We start from the raw sequence: 19,580 nt of genomic DNA on the forward strand, positions 1-19,580 counted from the left end.
GTTTTGGGGTTTTTTTGTTTTGTGTTTTTTTTTTACTATTGATTTATTTTCAATGGGGTAAAAGGGGCGATTTGAATGGTTTGATTTTTTTATTCTTTTTATTGATTTCATTAGTCCCCTTAGGTGACTTTATGCCTGCACTACTCGATCACTTTTCCTGATAAGAGCATGCATCAGCATCCCTCTCATCAGAAGAAATGCTGATCTCCTGTCAGTGCCAGCACTCTGCCAGCATTCACAGGAAGTGAGTCATGACTGCGACAGGGGTCATCAGCTGATCCCAAGCTGTCAAGGCAATCTATTGGTCCCATGTGATTGTGTCATGGGGCCACTTTATGGTGGCGGGGACGGTGTGATGATCGATGGAGCGCGTTAGTCGCACGTTAAGGGTTTGACAGGGAGATCTAACTAGTTTATAAAGGCACTACAATCCACCTGCACCTGTTAGCTGTGCAGGGAATGATGAGCGTAAGCCCGCATTAAAGAGACGGGTACAACCAAGAACATATAGGCATGTCCTAGGTCGTAAACGGGTTTAATATCTTTCTAAATAGTCAATATCAAGTTTTCTACCATTTTGCTTCTGCGAGTTGTCAGCATGTTATAAATACATCGATGCTGCTATATTGACAGCTCTCTGCTCTCCCCCTCACTTAGAGCAGGGAGACTGGGATAACGCTATAATCTGGACAATGCGGGCAGAGGAAAAAGCATGTAAAGTCTTGGGGAGAATAGGAAAAAAAACAAACCAAAACAGGACATAGAAAGAAGGAAAGCACACGAAAAGCAAAAAAGTGCACAGGTGCTTATGTATGAGCTAAACGAAGACCACAGTACCCTGGATTTACATAGATCTCACATCCATCCTATATTACTGGCAGAGACAGTCGCATAAGAGAAAAATCTAAAATTTCGATCAGGCTGGTGGAATAATCCATTTCCGCCTTGTGATGAACCATACGTTCCAACAGCTAAACACAATGATATGTGCATGTGGCGCATTTTAGACGCTGGTGTGCCTGCATTGTTTTTGCTAGAAGACGTTGCAAGATTACGCGCCACAGGCTGTTTTCCAGATACATCTTTTTGGAAGCCGAATGCAATGACATTGCCGCTGTTATTATATAAGATGGTGGCAGCCACCAGAAATAATGGTCAGGACAGTTTGTAGCTGCTTTATGGCTTTCAAAGCCTGAAGCAGTTAAAAAGTTACAAAAGACGTGCACAAGTCATTTTTAAACTCCATACTCATTTTTTGGCTTTTATGTGCTTTTTCAGATGGTTCCCAGGTGGAATACACCTGAAAAAGAAGTCAGGTGCAGCTACTGTTAATTCAAACCAGTGTGGGTACATTGCAGTGATGGTGCAGCAGTGTTCGTGTGCCCACGCCAACACTTGTCGGGTACCAGCTGCGATTGAAATGTGGACCCTGAGGAGATTAAAGAATTCTTTATTCTGCTTATGTAATGACTATGTACAATTGCTGCAAAAAAAAAAAAAAAAACAAAAACAGAAAAGCAGACTAAGATTGAAAATAGAGTGCTGCTTAATTACGGCTGAGAAGTGTGTGTAAAAATAAAATTTCACATGAAGGTGCAATAAATTGTTTTAATTTTTTTTGCCAACAATTTTTGACAATAGTGACATCACTTACCTGTACCGTAGTCCGCGCTGAAAGTTGAAGATCTTCGTTTGGCTTGCATTAGGTTGCATTAAACAAATATTTCACATGAGGTTAAATAAACAAGCTTCGCCAATTTGGGTGCAAAGCAGTTGAACCTCAAGACCTCATTCAGGCTGCCCAAATGTAACCAAATGTTACATTATGCTCCTGATTGTTTGGGTCCAAGCAATTAGACTGGATCTTGTGGCTGCAACAACACGGACACCAGAATACAGCCACATCAGGGCTGCCTGTATGAGGCCTAAACAGAACCCTATGAAATTTGGGCAGAGAAACAATTTGCCGGTCAGTGGTATGTCAGGAATGGCTATGTGGCAGCTGGGTATTTTGGATGCTAGTACACCTAAAAAGAGGGCTTTTATGGTCTCAAATCCTAAATAACTTCATTTGAAAGACAACTTGGATGTAAATTAGGCTGCCTGATAGAGGAATTTATCATTCTTGTTACATTTAGAAGCTCTTGAAATAAGACTTCCGGAGGTATAGAGGGGAGAGCAGACTGACCAAGTTGGCTAACCCATTGCTCACTTTTGCATGCTTTTCATTAAGACTACAAACCCTTAAGAGTAATAAGTTAACCAAGTTAGTTTATAAGTCCCCTTGACCAGTTCAATACTTACCCTTATTTGTATGGCCTAGATTATCCCTACCTGAAATCACTTTATATTACAGAAGTATGAAGAAGATTGTGAAGTGTTAATTAGGAGTATGCTGTGTAGATTACCTATGAAACCATGTATAACAAATATGCACATGTGGTCAGGATGTTGGCAGTGTGAGGGAGGACTCCTATGTGATACATACATTTGTAAAATAGTGTAGATGAAACGGCAGCAGTCTTTTCTGGCTTTACTGCAATGTAATTATGGTCACTCTCCCAGGAAGGCGTGCTGCTGCTGCCACTTTCCATGTTCGGATCGTTGCTTGCTTCTCCTTCAATTCTTGGTATCATCACTAGGGCTTTCTTTATCACAGCATCCGGCTTCTCAGGGACTGCAGATTTCTGTACAACCGGTGGGTTTGGTGAAGACTATCCAACAAGCAAAAACAAAATAAGAGGCTGAAACTTAGAAATATGTCATTAAAAATATCAAACTACTAATGTTTCACGAGTAAAAACAGCAAATCACTCCAAAACCAGGAGATGCTTTACGTTTATAGGATCAGAATAGATTAAACGTGCGTGCTGGCTAGAGCGCAGCTTTAAGGCCTAAGGCACACGGCATGAAAATCGGAGCAAGTGGAATGCGATAAAACATCGCATTCCACTCTGACCAATATTATCCTGTGTGTCAGCGCACAGGAGCCATTATTTTCTCAGCCCTAATCGGACCGAGAAAACAGTCGCAGCATGCTGCGGGTGCAATGCGATCCTTGTTTCTCTCGCACCCAATCAAGTCTATGGGGCGAGAGAAAAATCACACCGCACTCGCATTACACCGGTGTACTGCGAGTGCAGACAGAGAATGGCAATAGCCGGCAACGGAGGAGAGAGGGAGATAAATCTCTCCCTCTCCTTCACAGCGCCGGCCCACCCTTCCTCAGTCGCAGTGACCCTCGGCTCTCGCTGTGCTGGTAGCGCGAGCCGAGTGTCATGTGAGGATCGCACTAGTCCCCCGTGTGGCCCCAGCCTAATATTTATCCAGGCTTTACTGCTCCATCCACATATGTGGCTGTACTTTGTACCGCAGCATTTAAGTTCTATTAAAATTCTGGAAAACCAGTTAACATGCTTTACATTGTTTAAATCAGGTTTTGTATTATGTGTAGTAGTTCTGGAAATCAACATGAAGATTAGCCACAATGAACAAACTATGCCCCCATGTCTTGTATTTTAGGGTCTAATGAGCATGTGCAAAGGCCTTTAAGAAGGGAGGGAGCAAGGGCAGCTGTGACATCGCCTAATGTGATTGGTGGATCCGGAGTCATCAGCTGTGTATAGAGGAGTTATCAGTCTGTTATACTTCTCCTTTAATGAAGAGTTGCCATAAGGGCAGCCTATAAATTTCAACATTTCTACTACCTCAGGAGTGGATTGGATGTGTGTTTTCTGCGGATTTTCTGCATCTAATGCAATACTATGGGGTTAAATCCACCTGATTTCTAGTTTAAGCAGCTTGATGAATTGATCCGTTCTTTTGCATAGCGAAAATACACAATCAAAATCTCATTAACGTTGTGGTAAATGAACCTAAAAGGAATCTGTCATCAGATTTTTGCAACCCCATCTCAGAGCAACATGATGGAGGGGCAGTGACCCAGATTCCACTGTTATCACTTACTGAGCTGCCAGCAGCAGCTAATAAATTGATACAGATCTACCACTTCTCCATAATCATGAGCTCTCTATAACACCACCCACACAAGTGATTGGCAGCTTTCTGTGTACACTGTGCATAGGCAAAAAGCTGACAATCAGTGGTGAGGGCAGGGTTATACAGAACTGGAGAACTACATGGCAGCAGGTTTACTAGTCCTCTACTGATCATCTTCTGCTAATATAATTGTGATTTTATAAAAACTACAGCAGAAAGCCAGGTAAGTGACATCTCTGGAATTGGGGTCTGGAATTATCCTCTATAGGTAGCAATGCAACTTATCAAATCATACAATGGAGGTACTTTGCTCTCTCCTGGTCTGCAAATATAAAGAGCTGAAGCGCATATGAAGAAAATCCGGTATGTTGTCTAGTACAGCATCTCTCAATTCAGCTGGTTTGACACATCCAATTTTTGCCATCAGGCACAATCCAGCGAAAAAATGGATCCGTCGCATCCGTTTTTTCCTTTCGGTCCTTCCATTTTTTGACGGATTTGTTGTGATACTGAGCATGCACAGTTATAAAAAAAAAAAAAAAAAAAAAAAAGGATCCGTTGTTGGATTCCATCATATGCCAGATGACGATGGATCCGGCGCCCATAGGCTTCCATTATATAACATGCCGGACGGTGCCGGATCCGGCGCCAATACAAGTCTATGGGGAATAAAACGGATCCGGCGCCGGATCAGATTTATCCTTTTTTTGCCAGATTGTGCCTGATGCCAAAAAACTGATGTGTGAAAGCAGCCTTTGAGGGGATCTTTTGTAGGAACAGTTCTAAAATCTATCATGTTGTAAATAATCCTTTAACCCCCTTTACGACACTGTAATTTAACTTTTCTTGCGCCTTTGCTTATTCCACTCCTTTTCACAATAACCAAAACTTTTTATTTTACCATCATCATAGCCACATGACAATTTTATTTTGTGACACAAGTTGTACTTTTGAATGACACTTCAAAATGCTGTTTCAGCAAATGTAAAAAAACCTTCCCAGTGCACTGAAATTGTGGGGAAAAAAATGCAATTACATAATTGGGGGGAGGTTGGTACAAGTGACCTGGCAATATGCACTGTACTTATCCCCGTCTTCTCTCCTGGGATGATTTATAATAAAAGCAGAAATTAATCTTCTGCTTAGAAAATTGTTGGTCAGAGGAGATCTCAGTATCCATAGACTTTAATGTTTTTCACAAATATCCAGTCAACTCGGACATATAGAAAACATCTACACTGCTCGTACATATAATAATTCAATGAACAAAGTCCCTGATGCAAAAGGGAAACTGACAAATGCATGCCATGTTCTGCTGCAATCACAAATCAGGCTTTTGTGGCACGCACAGTGCAGGTTTGGAGCTTGGCATAATTGGGTTTTACAATGACAGTAAATGCATTCAACAGTGTAGAAGATCTTTAAAAACAAACTTTTTGAATACACTTAATTTTCAGAATTGCATCCTTTTTCTATTACAGGCTGCTAATGATACTTCACTCATCTAGCAGCAGGGATCTCCTGATCTGGTTGGGCATGCGCTTATGTTTTTCTATGGTATATGGGGGTTATGTGTGCAGAGACCGAGGAGCACACAACCTACTGTGAGTTGCACTGTGCAAAAAGGAAATCCGCATGTTCATATGAGACAGGCAGACAGTGTTAATGTGCAGCCGTCTGCCTGTTCTATTACCAAGAAGCGATAATGAGTGCTACTGTGACGGACTGTAGGCCTGTACTGTACAAGCCACTATATAATACATCAGTGTCTAACTGGAGCACTACAGGCAGATAGCTACATATCACAATGATGTCTGCCTCACATGAACAGTGTGAGCAGACCGCGCTGTTCCTATGCAGGGGAGAATTAGTAATGAGTGCTGCTGCCAGTCATTGACTGCGGACTTGTACTATTCAGTCAAACAGCCACTGTATTTTTCAGACTATAAGACGCACCTAGGTTTTAGAGGAAGCAAATAAGGGGGGAATGGGGTGGGGGGGGGGAAACTGCAACTTACACTAATTTGGGGGTAATCTGCTGCTTGAGGGCCAAAGGTTGTGCAATACTTGTGAGGGGACAGCAGCTTTTCACAACCCGGGTGGTCCTGCAGCTGTTGTCAACTACAGCTCCCATCATCGCAACCTGTGCAAGTATTATGGGAGTTGTTTTGCAACAGCTGCAGGGCCACATTGACAGGTGGCCCTTCAGTGGAATTTGCCTATGTTTAAGGGAATTCGTGAGGTAATTTTTTTACTGCCATACTAATGGTATAGTGAAAAAGGGCTTGGGCAGTTCTTGCCATCAGCTCCAGTAAATTTAGTGTCGCACACCAGCTAGTCAAGCAGATGTTAATCCAAAATTAATATTCACTGGTCCCCATGCCCATACTCCCACAAACCTCAGCACCGGCATCAGTGACAGTAAATGACTGAAGATTTTTACCATCACTGACCTCTGTGCTGATGAGAGGAGGGCAGGATTATGGGCATGGGGAGCAGTGAATATTCATTTTGGATTAACATCTGCTTGACATACTGAATTTACTGCAATATACAGCAAGAAAACCAGAGAAGGTAGAGCAATAAAAGTTACATACTCAGATCCAGCTTCCTTTACTTCACACAAACAGGACAGCGCCTCCTCCCAGCCGAGTGGCCACAGCATCGTCCTACTCCTGCCACCGCTGGCTTCCTGCAGCAGCAACCCTACTTCTGCTTACTATGTCCTCGTTACACTGCCACTGCAGTGCTAGTGTTTCAGGGAGCGCAACGAAGGTCACTATTCCATACATCTCTATGAGAGCCTCTGACTCTCAAAGACTTGCATTAAGAGCTTGTGACTTAACTTCTGACTTCCAGTGTAGTCAGAAGTTGCAATCACAAGAGAATGAAGGGTGTCCAGAACAACGCCGAAAAAAGGTGAAAACGCTATAGCGTGAGGATAAGAGTAGCTGCAGGGACCTTAGGTTAAAAACCCCACTCCAGTTATAAAAAAAACAAAATGCTGCAGTGTTAAGAATTAGATATGCCCTAGACCAGGGGCCTCAAACACGCGGCCCGCATGCGGCCCTTCAGGTGGCTTCTTGCGGCCCGCAGGCCCGTGGACCTGGTAAAGATGGCGACCGGTGCAGGGGCCGCAGCTGCCAGTTATTTATTTCAGCCTACAGTTTTGTCTTTGCCACGCACAGTGAAGTTCTCACTGCAGAACGCAATAACAGCCGCCTGCCAATCAGAGGCAAGCACCTGCTGCATATGACCTCAGATGATTGCCTGTGATTGGCCAGTGGCTGTTGTGCAGTGAGAACTGCTTTGCACGTGCCGGCCGAAAGTTCAGCGATGACAGCAGCTGTGATCATTACCGGGTCCACGTGCCTGCGTGCTGCTGACAGCAGGTGAGAAGAATGTTTTCGTGTGTGTGTGGGGTTCTGTGTTGCTGGCTGAGGCTGCACTGTGTGTGTGGCATGCCGTGTGTGTGTGGTTCTGTTGCTGGCTGAGGCTGCACTGTGTGTGTGTGTGTGTGTGTGTGTGTGGTAGCTGAGGCTTCACCGAGTCCACGTGCCTGCATGCCGCTGACAGCAGGTGAGAAGAATGTTTTCGTGTGCGTGTGTGGTGTGTGTGTTTCTGTTGCTGGCTGAGGCTGCACAGTGTGTGTGTGTGTGAGAGCTGAGGCTGCACAGGGTGTGTGTGTGGTGTGTGTGTGTGTGTGTGTGTGTGTGTGTGAGCTGAGGCTGCACAGGGTGTGTGTGTGGTGTGTGTGTGTGTGTGTGTGTGAGAGCTGAGGCTGCACAGGGTGGGGGTGGTGGTGTTAGCTGAGGCTGCACAGGGTGGGGGTGGTGGTGTTAGCTGAGGCTGCACAGGGTGGGGGTGGTGGTGTTAGCTGAGGCTGCACAGGGTGGGGGTGGTGGTGTTAGCTGAGGCTGCACAGGGTGGGGGTGGTGGTTTTAGCTGAGGCTGCACAGGGTGGGGGTGGTGGTGTTAGCTGAGGCTGCACAGGGTGGGGGTGGTGGTGTTAGCTGAGGCTGCACAGGGTGGGGGTGGTGGTGTTAGCTGAGGCTGCACAGGGTGGGGGTGGTGGTGTTAGCTGAGGCTGCACAGGGTGGGGGTGGTGGTGTTAGCTGAGGCTGCACAGGGTGGGGGTGGTGGTGTTAGCTGAGGCTGCACAGGGTGGGGGTGGTGGTGTTAGCTGAGGCTGCACAGGGTGGGGGTGGTGGTGTTAGCTGAGGCTGCACAGGGTGGGGGTGGTGGTGTTAGCTGAGGCTGCACAGGGTGGGGGTGGTGGTGTTAGCTGAGGCTGCACAGGGTGGGGGGGGTGCTGTTAGCTGAGGCTGCACAGGGTGGGGGGGGTGCTGTTAGCTGAGGCTGCACAGGGTGGGGGGGTGCTGTTAGCTGAGGCTGCACAGGGTGGGGGGGGTGCTGTTAGCTGAGGCTGCACAGGGTGGGGGGGGTGCTGTTAGCTGAGGCTGCACAGGGTGGGGGGGTATGTGTGTGTGAGCTGAGGCTGCACAGGGTGGGGGTGTGTGTGTGTGTGAGCTGAGGCTGCACAGGGTGGGGGGTGTGTGTGTGTGAGCTGAGGCTGCACAGGGTGGGGGGTGTGTGGGGGTGTGAGCTGAGGCTGCACAGGGTGGGGGGGGGGGGTGTGTGTGAGCTGAGGCTGCACAGGGTGGGGGGGTGTGTGTGTGTGAGCTGAGGCTGCACAGGGTGGGGGGGGGGTGTGTGTGTGTGAGCTGAGGCTGCACAGGGTGGGGGGGGGGGTGTGTGTATGTGTGTGTTAGCTGAGGCTGGGGCACATTGCTACAAGGGGACAAGGATGCGCACATTTTTACAGAATGGGAAACAAGATGGGGCACATTACTACAAGATGTTGGCCAAAATTACTATGCGGTGGTTATTGTAAAACTGTATTACTTACAAAAAGGGGAAAAAAAATGTAAAAAAAAAAGTGTGTATGTATGTAGATTATATATATATACATATATACATATATATATACACACACACACACACACACACACACACACACACACACACACACATATACATACATATACATATACACACACTACACATTTGTTATAATGGACAAATGAAAAATGTTCAAAAACAGTGATTCAAGGGTGTATAGAAAGAAAAAATGGTACCACTACCAATGTCACTTTGTCCTGAAAGGAATGCGGCCCCTCAAATTATTTTTTTCCTGTGTGCGGCCCATACACCCAGCCGAGTTTGAGACCCCTGCCCTAGACTAACCAGATCACGCGAAAATCAAGTCTGGCAAACGTAGCAAGCACTATTTTATATGCTGGGATCTTTACCAGTTTTCTGTGAGTAATAAAAATGTGTTGTGAAACCAAGTTACTGCAGTATTTCATGATTTCGGGACTTGGCATTATTAAAGTAGGAAGCCATACCTGGGATGATACGGGAAGCTGGATACCGCTTATTTATAAAAGTCTGGGTGTTGGATTTTACACTAAGTTGGTTTCCCAGAATGTCAGGGTATTTGCACTAAACTCCAAACCTGCGCAGCGTTTATACAGATTTATGGGGCCTATCTTAGGCTGTTATACAAGTTTAGTAAGGTAGTGTTAACGGTTTCCCAAATCGATTTTCAAGTGTCAATACTCTAAAAGACCAAATAGGCAAAATCTTTAAAACCAGCCAATCCGATTAAAATATTGTATTGGCTACTGCGGTGTAACTGGTTTCTAAAATTGTCAGTATTTTGATGTATACATTTTGAGGACACTATTTCTAGATACGACTTAGTGGATTTTTAGTGCATATTCCTTTCTGCCAATCAGCAAGAAAAAAAATCCATAAAAATGAGTTCTAACTTCCTCAAATCTGATTGAAATCTCATTTAAAAACCTATAAAACTTGTGAAATAAAGTGCAAATTCATTCCACCATGCCAGAGATTGACAGGACTGGATTGTCTAATGATTAACTATTATGGCGACAAAATATACACATTTGCAGTATTAGGGTAAAGCCACACGGCGAGAAAATCAATGCGAGTGGAGTGCGATAAAACATCGCATTCCCCTCGGACCAATATTAGCCTATGTGTCAGCACACATGAGCGATTATTTTCTCAGCCCTAATCGGACCGAGAAAACTATCACAGCATGCTGCGGGTGCAATGCGAGACTCTTTTCTCTCGCACCCATTCAAGTGTATAGGGCAGGAGAAAAATCGCACTGCACTCGCGGTACACCGATGTACTGCAAGTGCAGAGCGAGAATCACAATTGCCGGCTATGGAGGAGAGAGGGAGAAAAATCGATCCCTCCCCTCCTCCGTGCCGGCCCGCCCCCTGCAGCTGAGGTCCGCTCGCACTGTCGGACCGCAGTCGCAGGGATACTAGCAAGACACTCTGCTCCTACTGTGTTGCCAGTGCGAGCTGAGTGTCATGCGAGGATCGCACTAGTGCCCCGTGTGGCCCCAGCCTTAAGGAAGTAATATGGACAGTGATATGTGTCCGTATTATTACAGGTAAAAGTGACATTAAGAATAACAGGATACTTGTAGCATAATTATAAAGATGTCCCTTACCTGAGTTTTGGGTGCTGGCTTCTTCTCCAATTTTACCTTAACCTTCTCCTTAGGCTTGCTTTCTTTGCTTGAGCTAAGGGATTTTATTGCGGCTGCAGCATGCTTCAGTATGCAGTCATGACTGCAATATACAGAGTCAGGAAGGGCATTGTTCGTACAACCCGGTCCAATGCATTTGGCGATTTCTGGAGAATCTGACAATTCAGTAGACATAGTAACTTCATGGGAAACCTTATCTGTGTCACACACTGCTTGAGGCTCGGTGACAGACTCTGGAATGGCGACCTGTAATGAGATTGTAGTTTATAAGGCAGGTAATGTCAAGGAGAAAAAGGTTTTGAAGAAGCTTTACAATAGTGTCATGTATACGTCTTCTTACTAGGAGTTAACTAGAGTTGCTGTAATAAACGTTTACCGCTATACAGTGGTAGGATGGCATTACAAAGTAACGGACTGTCACTCATACAACTTAATGCGTGTTCTTAACAGTAAAAGTTCACAGTTTATGAAAAAAGTAAATGTATAATAGATGTATAGAGTAAGGCTATGTGCCCACGCTGCGGAAAATGCGCGGAATTTGCGGCGGATTTTTCGCGGAAATTCCGCGGATTTTTCAAAAATCTGCAGCACAGCTACGCCCCAGCCATTTCTATGGCATTTGGGAACTGCTGTGCCGACGCTGCGGATTTTTCCGCAGCGGAAATAATTTGGATCAGCAGCATGTCAATTATTCCTGCGGATTTCTCCGCAGGCTCCCATATACTTACCTGCCTTGATAGCAGACACCCGAGTCATTTTCTCCGTCCGGTGTACAGCAGCACAGTGGATCCAGGTACAGGAAGGAAGAGATGGGCGGGGCCTGCACGAGCTCTGGTCATGTGACAGCCGGAGCTAGTTCAGGCCCGCCCACCTGCTCCTGCACAGTGCAGCAGACGATGACAGAGTGACACGGCCGCCGTAAAGCGAGGTTCTGCATGATGGAGGCAAGTATGAACACTCGATCACTGCAGCACTTGTTCTGCATTGAGGATGCAGTGCCGAAGCCATTGTACTGTATCCTCAATGCAAAATGCCCACACCATATCTGCAGGACATTCCGCAGCATGGAAACAGACAAAAGTTGTGGTGCGGTTTCCTGGGAGCTCCTGCGGAATGTCCTGCGGATGTATTCGCAAGACACTTTCCCCCGTGGGCACATAGCCTAAGGATGATCGTGCAAGGTCACATTTAGAAAAAAAAGTTATCTAGTACACACGGCTGTATTATATCGACTGAACACCACTCCAGACATAAAATACTCACCGGATGAAAAATCTTTAGCTTCTTCTTGCCACTGGGGTGCGCAGCCTTCTCAATTCTGCCCTTGATCCCTTGGTTGGGTGCACAGTGCTCCACTATCCCCACATTGGTAATGTCGGACACACTAGAAACTAGTTCAATAACTTTCTCACGGTCTGCTCCACTTTCTTCATTTTCCTGCAAAATGGTGCAGTTGGGGCAGATATAATCTTCACCGTCCTTCTCTAGTAGTCGGCCACGGCCTTCAGAGATTCCAACACAATCTCCGTGAAACCACTCTTCACATCTATCACAGCAAATCATGAACCTGTATTCCAAAAGAAATAGAAAAAGTAAAAACAAAGCTTTATTGCCCTAATAACAAGGACACGTAAGGTAACCCAATTGGTCTCAGAAATATTAAAGTGACTGGATCAAAATACTGTTGATAAATATCACTGCGGTAAAGCTGGTCTGGTCTACCATCTGTACTTGTATTGGTCATTATAAATCCCAACTCGCTCTGATGTTTAATTCTGCTTATCCCAGCTGTATATATGTTGCAGTATATATTCACCACATCATTAGTACACATGAATTGTAAAAACAGCAAATACTTTTAAGAAAAGCCATCCAGACAAACCCTACCTGTTGTTGTGAGGTTTCCGACAAATACAGTATAGTGCGCTAGGGTCATAGATCTCGGCTTCAGGTCGTCTTTTTGGCGAGAAAATGTTTTTTTCCCATTTTTCATCTTGTATGTGTTCTGGACTAAGAGGTTCCTGCTTTATAGGAGTGGTCTGAGTTTGCTGCTGAAGCAGAGCTGCACGATTTGCACTCCTAGTGCGGACAGTGGACTCCGACATGTTTGGATTAGCAGTGCTGTAGATGTGCACGCCAACACTTTCACTTGCAGAGATGTCACTGCGTTGGCTCCTGAGTTTGTTCTGAAGTTCCTTCAGAGTCATCCCATCACTGTCATCAGAGCTGTCATCCTCTTCTTTCTTAACCTGGGTCTTAGAAGCGATAGCTCTAGCCTTGGCATCAGGGGTGCTCTCAACACTCCCTTCTGATGCAGTTTCAGCATCAGTTACCGGACATGACCTATCACTAGAATCTTCTAGAGTGTTGATTTTCCTCCCTCGGTTTCTGAACGTTGTAAGAAACTCTTCCACCCTCTCTGTACGCTTTGGCTGACGCCCACTGCGTCGCAGCGAGGGGGGATGTTGATGAGTGGAGTCTGCAGTCTCCATTTCTGTGTCACTGAATATTTCGCGTTTTGCAATTGTCGTTTTACGAAATCCCCAAGTTTTCTTAAATTCCTTGCTTGTTGGCTTAATGGCTCTCAGCACATCTTCACTGGTGTGTTCCTTGTCGTCAGAAAAGGAGGCTATTATGATAAAAAGAGATCAAGGGTTAAACCCTTAAGAGTAAAAGAATCCTGAGCCACTGATGTGCGCATTTAAAGGAGCTGGCCCAGCATTACATTTTAGTATAAAAGTGTGGTACAGTAAGCAAACTCTGAACGATTTTCCTAATAAGCATGACTTAGGCTAAGTTCACATTTCCGCTAAAATCTATCAGTCACAATCCGCTGCTCTTGTAAACAGCGGAATCAGTTTAGCGGATTCCGCTGCTCCCATAGACTTGTATGAGCAGCGGATTGTGACTGATGATGCTGCGTTGCACCCTCCGCCCGACTGATCAGTCGTGGAACGACTGACCGCCGGGCGGGAGGAACGCAGCATGTAACGTTTTTTGAGCAGCGAGATCCGTCGGATTTCGCTGCGCATGCTCTCTGGCTCCCTGCACACGTCACCAGCTTTGGTTGGTTACCCGATATTTACCCTGGTTACGGTGCAAGGAGCCAGCGCTAAGCGGTGTAGGCCCGTAACCAAGGTAAATATCGGGTAACCAAGGTAAACATCGGGTGCTTTGCTGTTACCCGATATTTAGGCTGGTTACGTGTGCAGGGAGGCCGACACTTCCCCGCTCGGCCCCGCCCCGTCCCACACTCCGCACATGTATGTACACACACACACCTGTCCCCAGCCATGCAGACAAGCACTGACACCTTCGTCTGGCCCCGCCCCCTGCTCGGCTCCGCCCCCTCCCGCACTTTGCATGTGCACACACACACATACATACATGCACATACACACACTCACTCATACATACACTCACCTGTCCCCAGCCATGCAGGCCGCAGCACTTCTGACATCCTCAGCGCCTGGCCCGGCCCCCCGCTCGGCTCCGCCCCCTCCCGCACTTTGCATGTGCACACACATACATACATACATACATACATACATGCACATACACACACTCACTCACACATACACTCACCTGTCCCCAGCCATGCAGACCGCAGCACTTCCACTGACATCCTCAGCACTTGGCCCCGCCCCCCGCTCGGCTCTGCCCCCGAACTCCGCCCCCCGCACACAACGGAATCCGACAAAGAATTCTGTTCTTTGTCATCCGTTGTACAGCGTTGAACAGCGCATCAGTCACATGCGTCAAGCGACGCATGTGACTGATACAAATCAACGGAAATGTGAACTTAGCCTTAAACGGAACCTGTCAGATACAATAAGCACCCAGAACCACGAGCAGTTCTGAGTGCATATTGCTAATCCCTGCCTAACGGTTCCTGTATACACTAGCATAGATAAAAATATCTTTAGGAAAAGTATTTCTAAAGATATTTTATGATATGCTAATGAGCGCAGGGACTAGTCGCAAGGGCATTTGTTCCTGCACTCATTCCGCCCTCTTAGCATGGTAGCATGCCCACAGGGGCGTGCTAACATGCTATTCAAGGCAGCATCAGCAGTGGTGACACGCATACCTGTGTCTGCTGACACCACTGATGAGAATGCCCCACACTTCTGGTAATACGCACTATGACACTGGGTGTACGCGTCCCGCCTTCAAAGAGGTCTAGTGCCCATGATCGGAAGTGCAGTGACTTGGGATCCATGTGCACTGACCCCAAGCCCAGCGTCTGAGGCAGTGCAACGAACACAGGTACGCGCATCACTTCCCATGAGGACGCTGGGCATTGAATAGCATGTTAGTACACCCCTGTGGGCGTGCTACCGCAAAATGAGCGCAAGAAATAACGTCCTTGCGAATTGTCCCTGCGCTCATTAGCATATCATAAAAAATCTTTAGAAACACTTTCTAAAGATCTCTTTAGGTTTGCTACTAGATACAAGGGCTGGTTAGGCAGGGATTAGCAATATGCACCCAAAACTGCTCGTGGTTCTGGGTGCATATTGCACCTGACAGCTTCCCTTTAACATGTGTGCACTGTTCACACAGATGCTCAATGTCACCATAATGTTCTACTATAAAGTGCAAACAATAAGGGTAGCTTTGTTCTCTGTGTGTCAGTGAACCATCCCAATCTAAACAACAGAATATTCCAGTGCTGCTTTTCCTCAGCATCTTAGGTGAGGGCATATATGCATTTTATCTGCGGATTTACCATATCTAATGCAAGTCGACAGTGAAAAGCTGAACTTAAAGCTCATTGCGCCCACAGAAAAAATTGACGTTGTAGATTTGAAAAAACGCACCACAGGTCAGATTATGCTGAGTAAAGCAAAAAAAAAAATTCTATCAATATCATTTACTTGATGGAACTGTAAAAACGCTGCATTTTTTGAACAGTGAAAATACGAAACGTCAAAACTCACCGAAAGATCATCTTCGGAACTTAAAAATCATGAGGTCCTATTTATACAAATTTACATAAAAACAGAGCAAATAAATTGGGAGAAAACCTACTTAGGTCCTGCAGGCACACTGCGTTTTTTGCCGCGGTTTTTGCTGCAGGAAAGGTGCGGTTTTTGTTCATAAACTTTCTGCAGTCCTTCTCCAGCAAAATCTATGGGAAAACCAAAATGCTGTGCGCACATTGCGGGTTTTTTTGCCTATAGGTTTTGCTGCAAAATTTCTGCAGCTTTTCAGCAGCAAAAAAGAAGTAGCATGTCACTTTTCTGCAGGTACCTGCATTTTTGTCATAGATAATGGTAAAAAACCGCAGGGACCAACTGGCGGAAAAAAACCGTTTGTGGTAAAAACGCACCGTTTCTTTTTCGCTCCTAATTGGGAGACCCAGACAGTGGGTGTATAGCTACTGCCCTCTGGAGGCCGCACAAAGAACTACACTTAAAAGTGTAAGGCCCCTCCCCTTCTGGCTATACACCCTCCCGTAGGAGTACAGATTCCTCAGTTTTAGCTTTGTGCGCAAGGAGGTCAGACACGCACGCATAGCTCCATTGTTTTTAGTCAGCAGCAGCTGCTGACTATGTCGGATGGAAGAAAAGAGGGCCCATAAACAGGGCTCCCAGCATGCTCCCTTCTCACCCCACTGTATGTCGGAGGTGTTTGTAAGGTTGAGGTACCCATTGCGGGTACGGCGGCAGGAGCCCACATGCTGATTCCTTCCCCATCCCTTTTTACAGGGCTCTGGGTGAAGTGGGATTTACTGGTCTCCAGGCACTGAGACCGGGCTCCATCTACAGCCCCTGGAGAAGATGCTGGATGGAGCGGAGTACATCAGGGACATGGCCCTGCTTCCTCAAGGTACTCTGTGTCCCCGTGCATTTGGCGCTCACACCGCAGCATGCTGGGTGTTGTAGTGCGCCGGGGGACATCAGCGCTACGGCGCTTGTGCCATGGCCTCATTCAGCTTCGCTGAAGCAGGCACACTTCTAGGAATCGGTCGCGCCGGCCGCTGGGACTGCGGCGCGGCTGGCACTTGTGGTGCGCCGGGGACTTCAGCGCGGCCCGCGCTTTTACGGCGGCCGCGCTGATAACTCGAGTCCCCGGCTTTTGCGGCCTGCTTCCGTTCGTTCCCGCCCCCGGACCTGCCAGTCAGGAGAGGGGCGGGACGCTGGCCACGTCTAGGAATCGGTCATGCCGGCCGCTGGGACTGCGGCGCGGCTGGCACTTGTGGTGCGCCGGGGACTTCAGCGCGGCCCGCGCTTTTACGGCGGCCGCGCTGATAACTCGAGTCCCCGGCTTTTGCGGCCTGCTTCCGTTCGTTCCCGCCCCCAGACCTGCCAGTCAGGAGAGGGGCGGGACGCTGGCCAGTGCATCAGCGCTGAGGGCTGGAGTCGTTTTTACATACTCCAGCCCTCACAATCGGCACAGAGGGGACACTGTTTCCCGCACTTTTGTTTGGGAACTCCCACGGACCGCCCCTCTCCACAGACGCCGGCAGCCATTCCTGCTGACACGCTGAGCTGCAGAGGGGAGCCGGGGAGACCCAGACAAGGAATTCTGCAGCCTCTTACCCGCTATTCAGCGGGCGGTAAGCAGCCCTCAGGGCTCACCCCCTCTTGTGCCAGTAGTATTCTTAGTATTTTGTTTCTACAAATACTTTGTATTGCATAGCGCTGGTCGCCCTTTGGCTATAGACTCTCTCACATTCAGAGAGCCAGCAGCATGTCGTCCGTAAAACGCAAGGGTGCCAAGGCACAGACATTATATGCTTCCTGCACCGCATGTGGGACTTTTCTACCGGCAGGCTCCACGGACCCCCATTGTGTGCAGTGCTCGGCCCCTGCGGCGCTTGCACAGTCGGGACCTCTGCTGGACGTGACCCAGGGTGTACCACCTGTGAATGCTGTCCAGGTGACAGGAACTGAGTTTGCAGCTTTTGCTGACAGAATGTCTCTCACTATGTCACAAATTCTTGACACATTGCGAGCTAGGCCTGTACTTCAGGCCACGGACACTGTGCAATCATTGCCCCCTGGTCCCCCTCAGCTCCAAGCTCCGGGACGGGCATATACACCTCAGGGTGAAGACTCTGACTCGGACGATGGCCCCGGGCAGCCTAAGCGGGCTCGCTATGACGGGCCTTCACATTCATCTCAATGGTCAGGATCCCAGCGAGATGAATCTATGGGTGATGAGGCGGACGTAACTGATCAGGATTCTGATCCTGGGACCGCTCTCAATCTAGATACACCAGATGGTGACGCCATAGTTAATGATCTTATATTTAACATCAATAAGATGTTAAATATTTCCCCACCAGCTCCTCTTGTGGAGGAGTCAGCTTCGCAGCACGAGAGAATCCATTTCAGATACCCTAAGCGTACTTTAAGCACTTTTCTGGACCACGCTGACTTTAGAGACGCAATCCAGAAACCCCACGCTTATCCTGAAAGGCGTTTTCCTAAACGGCTTAAAGATACACGCTATCCTTTTCCCCCTGAGGTGGTCAAGGGTTGGACCCAGTGTCCAAAAGTGGATCCTCCAATTTCCAGGCTTGCAGCTAGATCCTTGGTTGCAGTTGAAGATGGAGCGGCACTTAAAGATGCCACTGACAGGCAGATGGAGCTCTGGCTGAAATCCATCTATGAAGCGATTGGAGCGTCATTAGCGCCTTCTTTTGCAGCCGTATGGGCACTCCAAGCTATCTCAGCCGGGCTTGCGCGAGTTGACTCCGTCACACGTGCATTTGCCCCGCAGGTAGCACCATTGACCTCGCAAATGGCGGCATTCGCGTCGTACGCGATTAATGCTGTTCTTGACGCTACAAGCCGCACGGCAGTGGCGTCAGCCAACTCCGTTGTTTTGCGTAGGGCCCTGTGGTTGAGACATTGGAAAGCAGATTCTCATTCCAAGAAGTGCTTAACCAATTTGCCTTTTTCTCGTGACCGATTGTTTGGAGAGCGTTTGGATGAAATCATCAAACACTCCAAGGGTAAGGACTCATCCTTACCGCAACACAGACAAAACAGACCCCAACAGAGGAAGGGTCAGTCTGGTTATCGGTCCTTTCGAGGACCGGGCAGGTCCCAATTCGCCTCGTCAAAAAAGACTCAAAAAGACCAGAGACGCTCAGATTCTTGGAAGTCTCAGTCACGCCCAAAAAGGACAGCCGGAGGAACCGTTGCCAAGACGGCGTCCTCCTGACTTGCGGTCTCCGATTCCCACACCCGCGGTCGGTGGGAGGCTTTCCCACTTTGGCGACATCTGGCTGTCACACGTCAAAGACCGTTGGGTGAGGGATATTCTGTCTCACGGGTACAGGATAGAGTTCAGTTCTCGTCCGCCAACTCGTTTCTTCAGAACTTCTCCACCACCAGACCGAGCCGATGCTCTGTTGCAGGCGGTGGCCGCTCTAAAGGCGGAAGGAGTGGTGACCTCCGTCCCTCTTCAGGAACAAGGTCACGGTTTTTACTCCAATCTGTTTGTGGTCCCAAAAAAGGACGGATCGTATCGGCCCGTCCTGGATCTAAAGTTGCTCAACAGACACGTAAAAGTCAGGAGGTTCCGGATGGAATCCCTACGCTCCGTCATAGCCTCAATGTCTCAAGGAGATTTTCTAGCATCAATAGATATCAAAGATGCGTATCTCCACGTGCCGATCGCACCAGAGCATCAGCGTTTCCTACGCTTCGTCATACACGACGAACACCTGCAGTTCGTAGCGTTACCTTTCGGTCTGGCAACAGCCCCCCGGGTCTTCACCAAGGTCATGGCAGCAGTAGTAGCTGTTCTGCACTCGCAGGGTCACTCGGTCATCCCGTATCTAGACGACCTGCTTATAAAGGCACCCTCTCAAGAGGCATGCCAACACAGTCTGAAGGTGGCACTAGACACTCTCCAGAGTTTCGGGTGGATTATCAACTTTCCAAAGTCTCATCTAACCCCGACCCAATCTCTGACTTATCTTGGCATGGAGTTTCATACTCTCTCAGCGATAGTGAAGCTTCCACTG

At 47.6% G+C, this 19,580-nt stretch overlaps 1 protein-coding gene across 2 annotated transcripts in view; it reads right to left on the reverse strand.

Annotated features, from left to right (window-relative positions):
• The window catches only part of DIDO1 (death inducer-obliterator 1), a 111,315-nt gene that overhangs the window by 43,865 nt on the left and 47,870 nt on the right, over positions 1 to 19,580 (reverse strand). For both annotated transcript variants that reach the window (XM_075350418.1, XM_075350417.1), the window contains 4 exons: positions 12,479 to 13,220; positions 11,855 to 12,158; positions 10,553 to 10,837; positions 2,489 to 2,714 (listed from right to left, as the gene is read on the reverse strand). In XM_075350418.1, coding sequence (XP_075206533.1) covers positions 2,489 to 2,714; positions 10,553 to 10,837; positions 11,855 to 12,158; positions 12,479 to 13,083 — 1,420 coding nt within the window. In that variant the 5' untranslated portion in view covers positions 13,084 to 13,220. The remainder of the gene's footprint in view (positions 1 to 2,488; positions 2,715 to 10,552; positions 10,838 to 11,854; positions 12,159 to 12,478; positions 13,221 to 19,580) is intronic.

The sequence above is a fragment of the Anomaloglossus baeobatrachus genome, chromosome 5 (assembly GCF_048569485.1).
Source record: "Anomaloglossus baeobatrachus isolate aAnoBae1 chromosome 5, aAnoBae1.hap1, whole genome shotgun sequence".
Lineage (NCBI taxonomy): Eukaryota > Metazoa > Chordata > Amphibia > Anura > Aromobatidae > Anomaloglossus > Anomaloglossus baeobatrachus.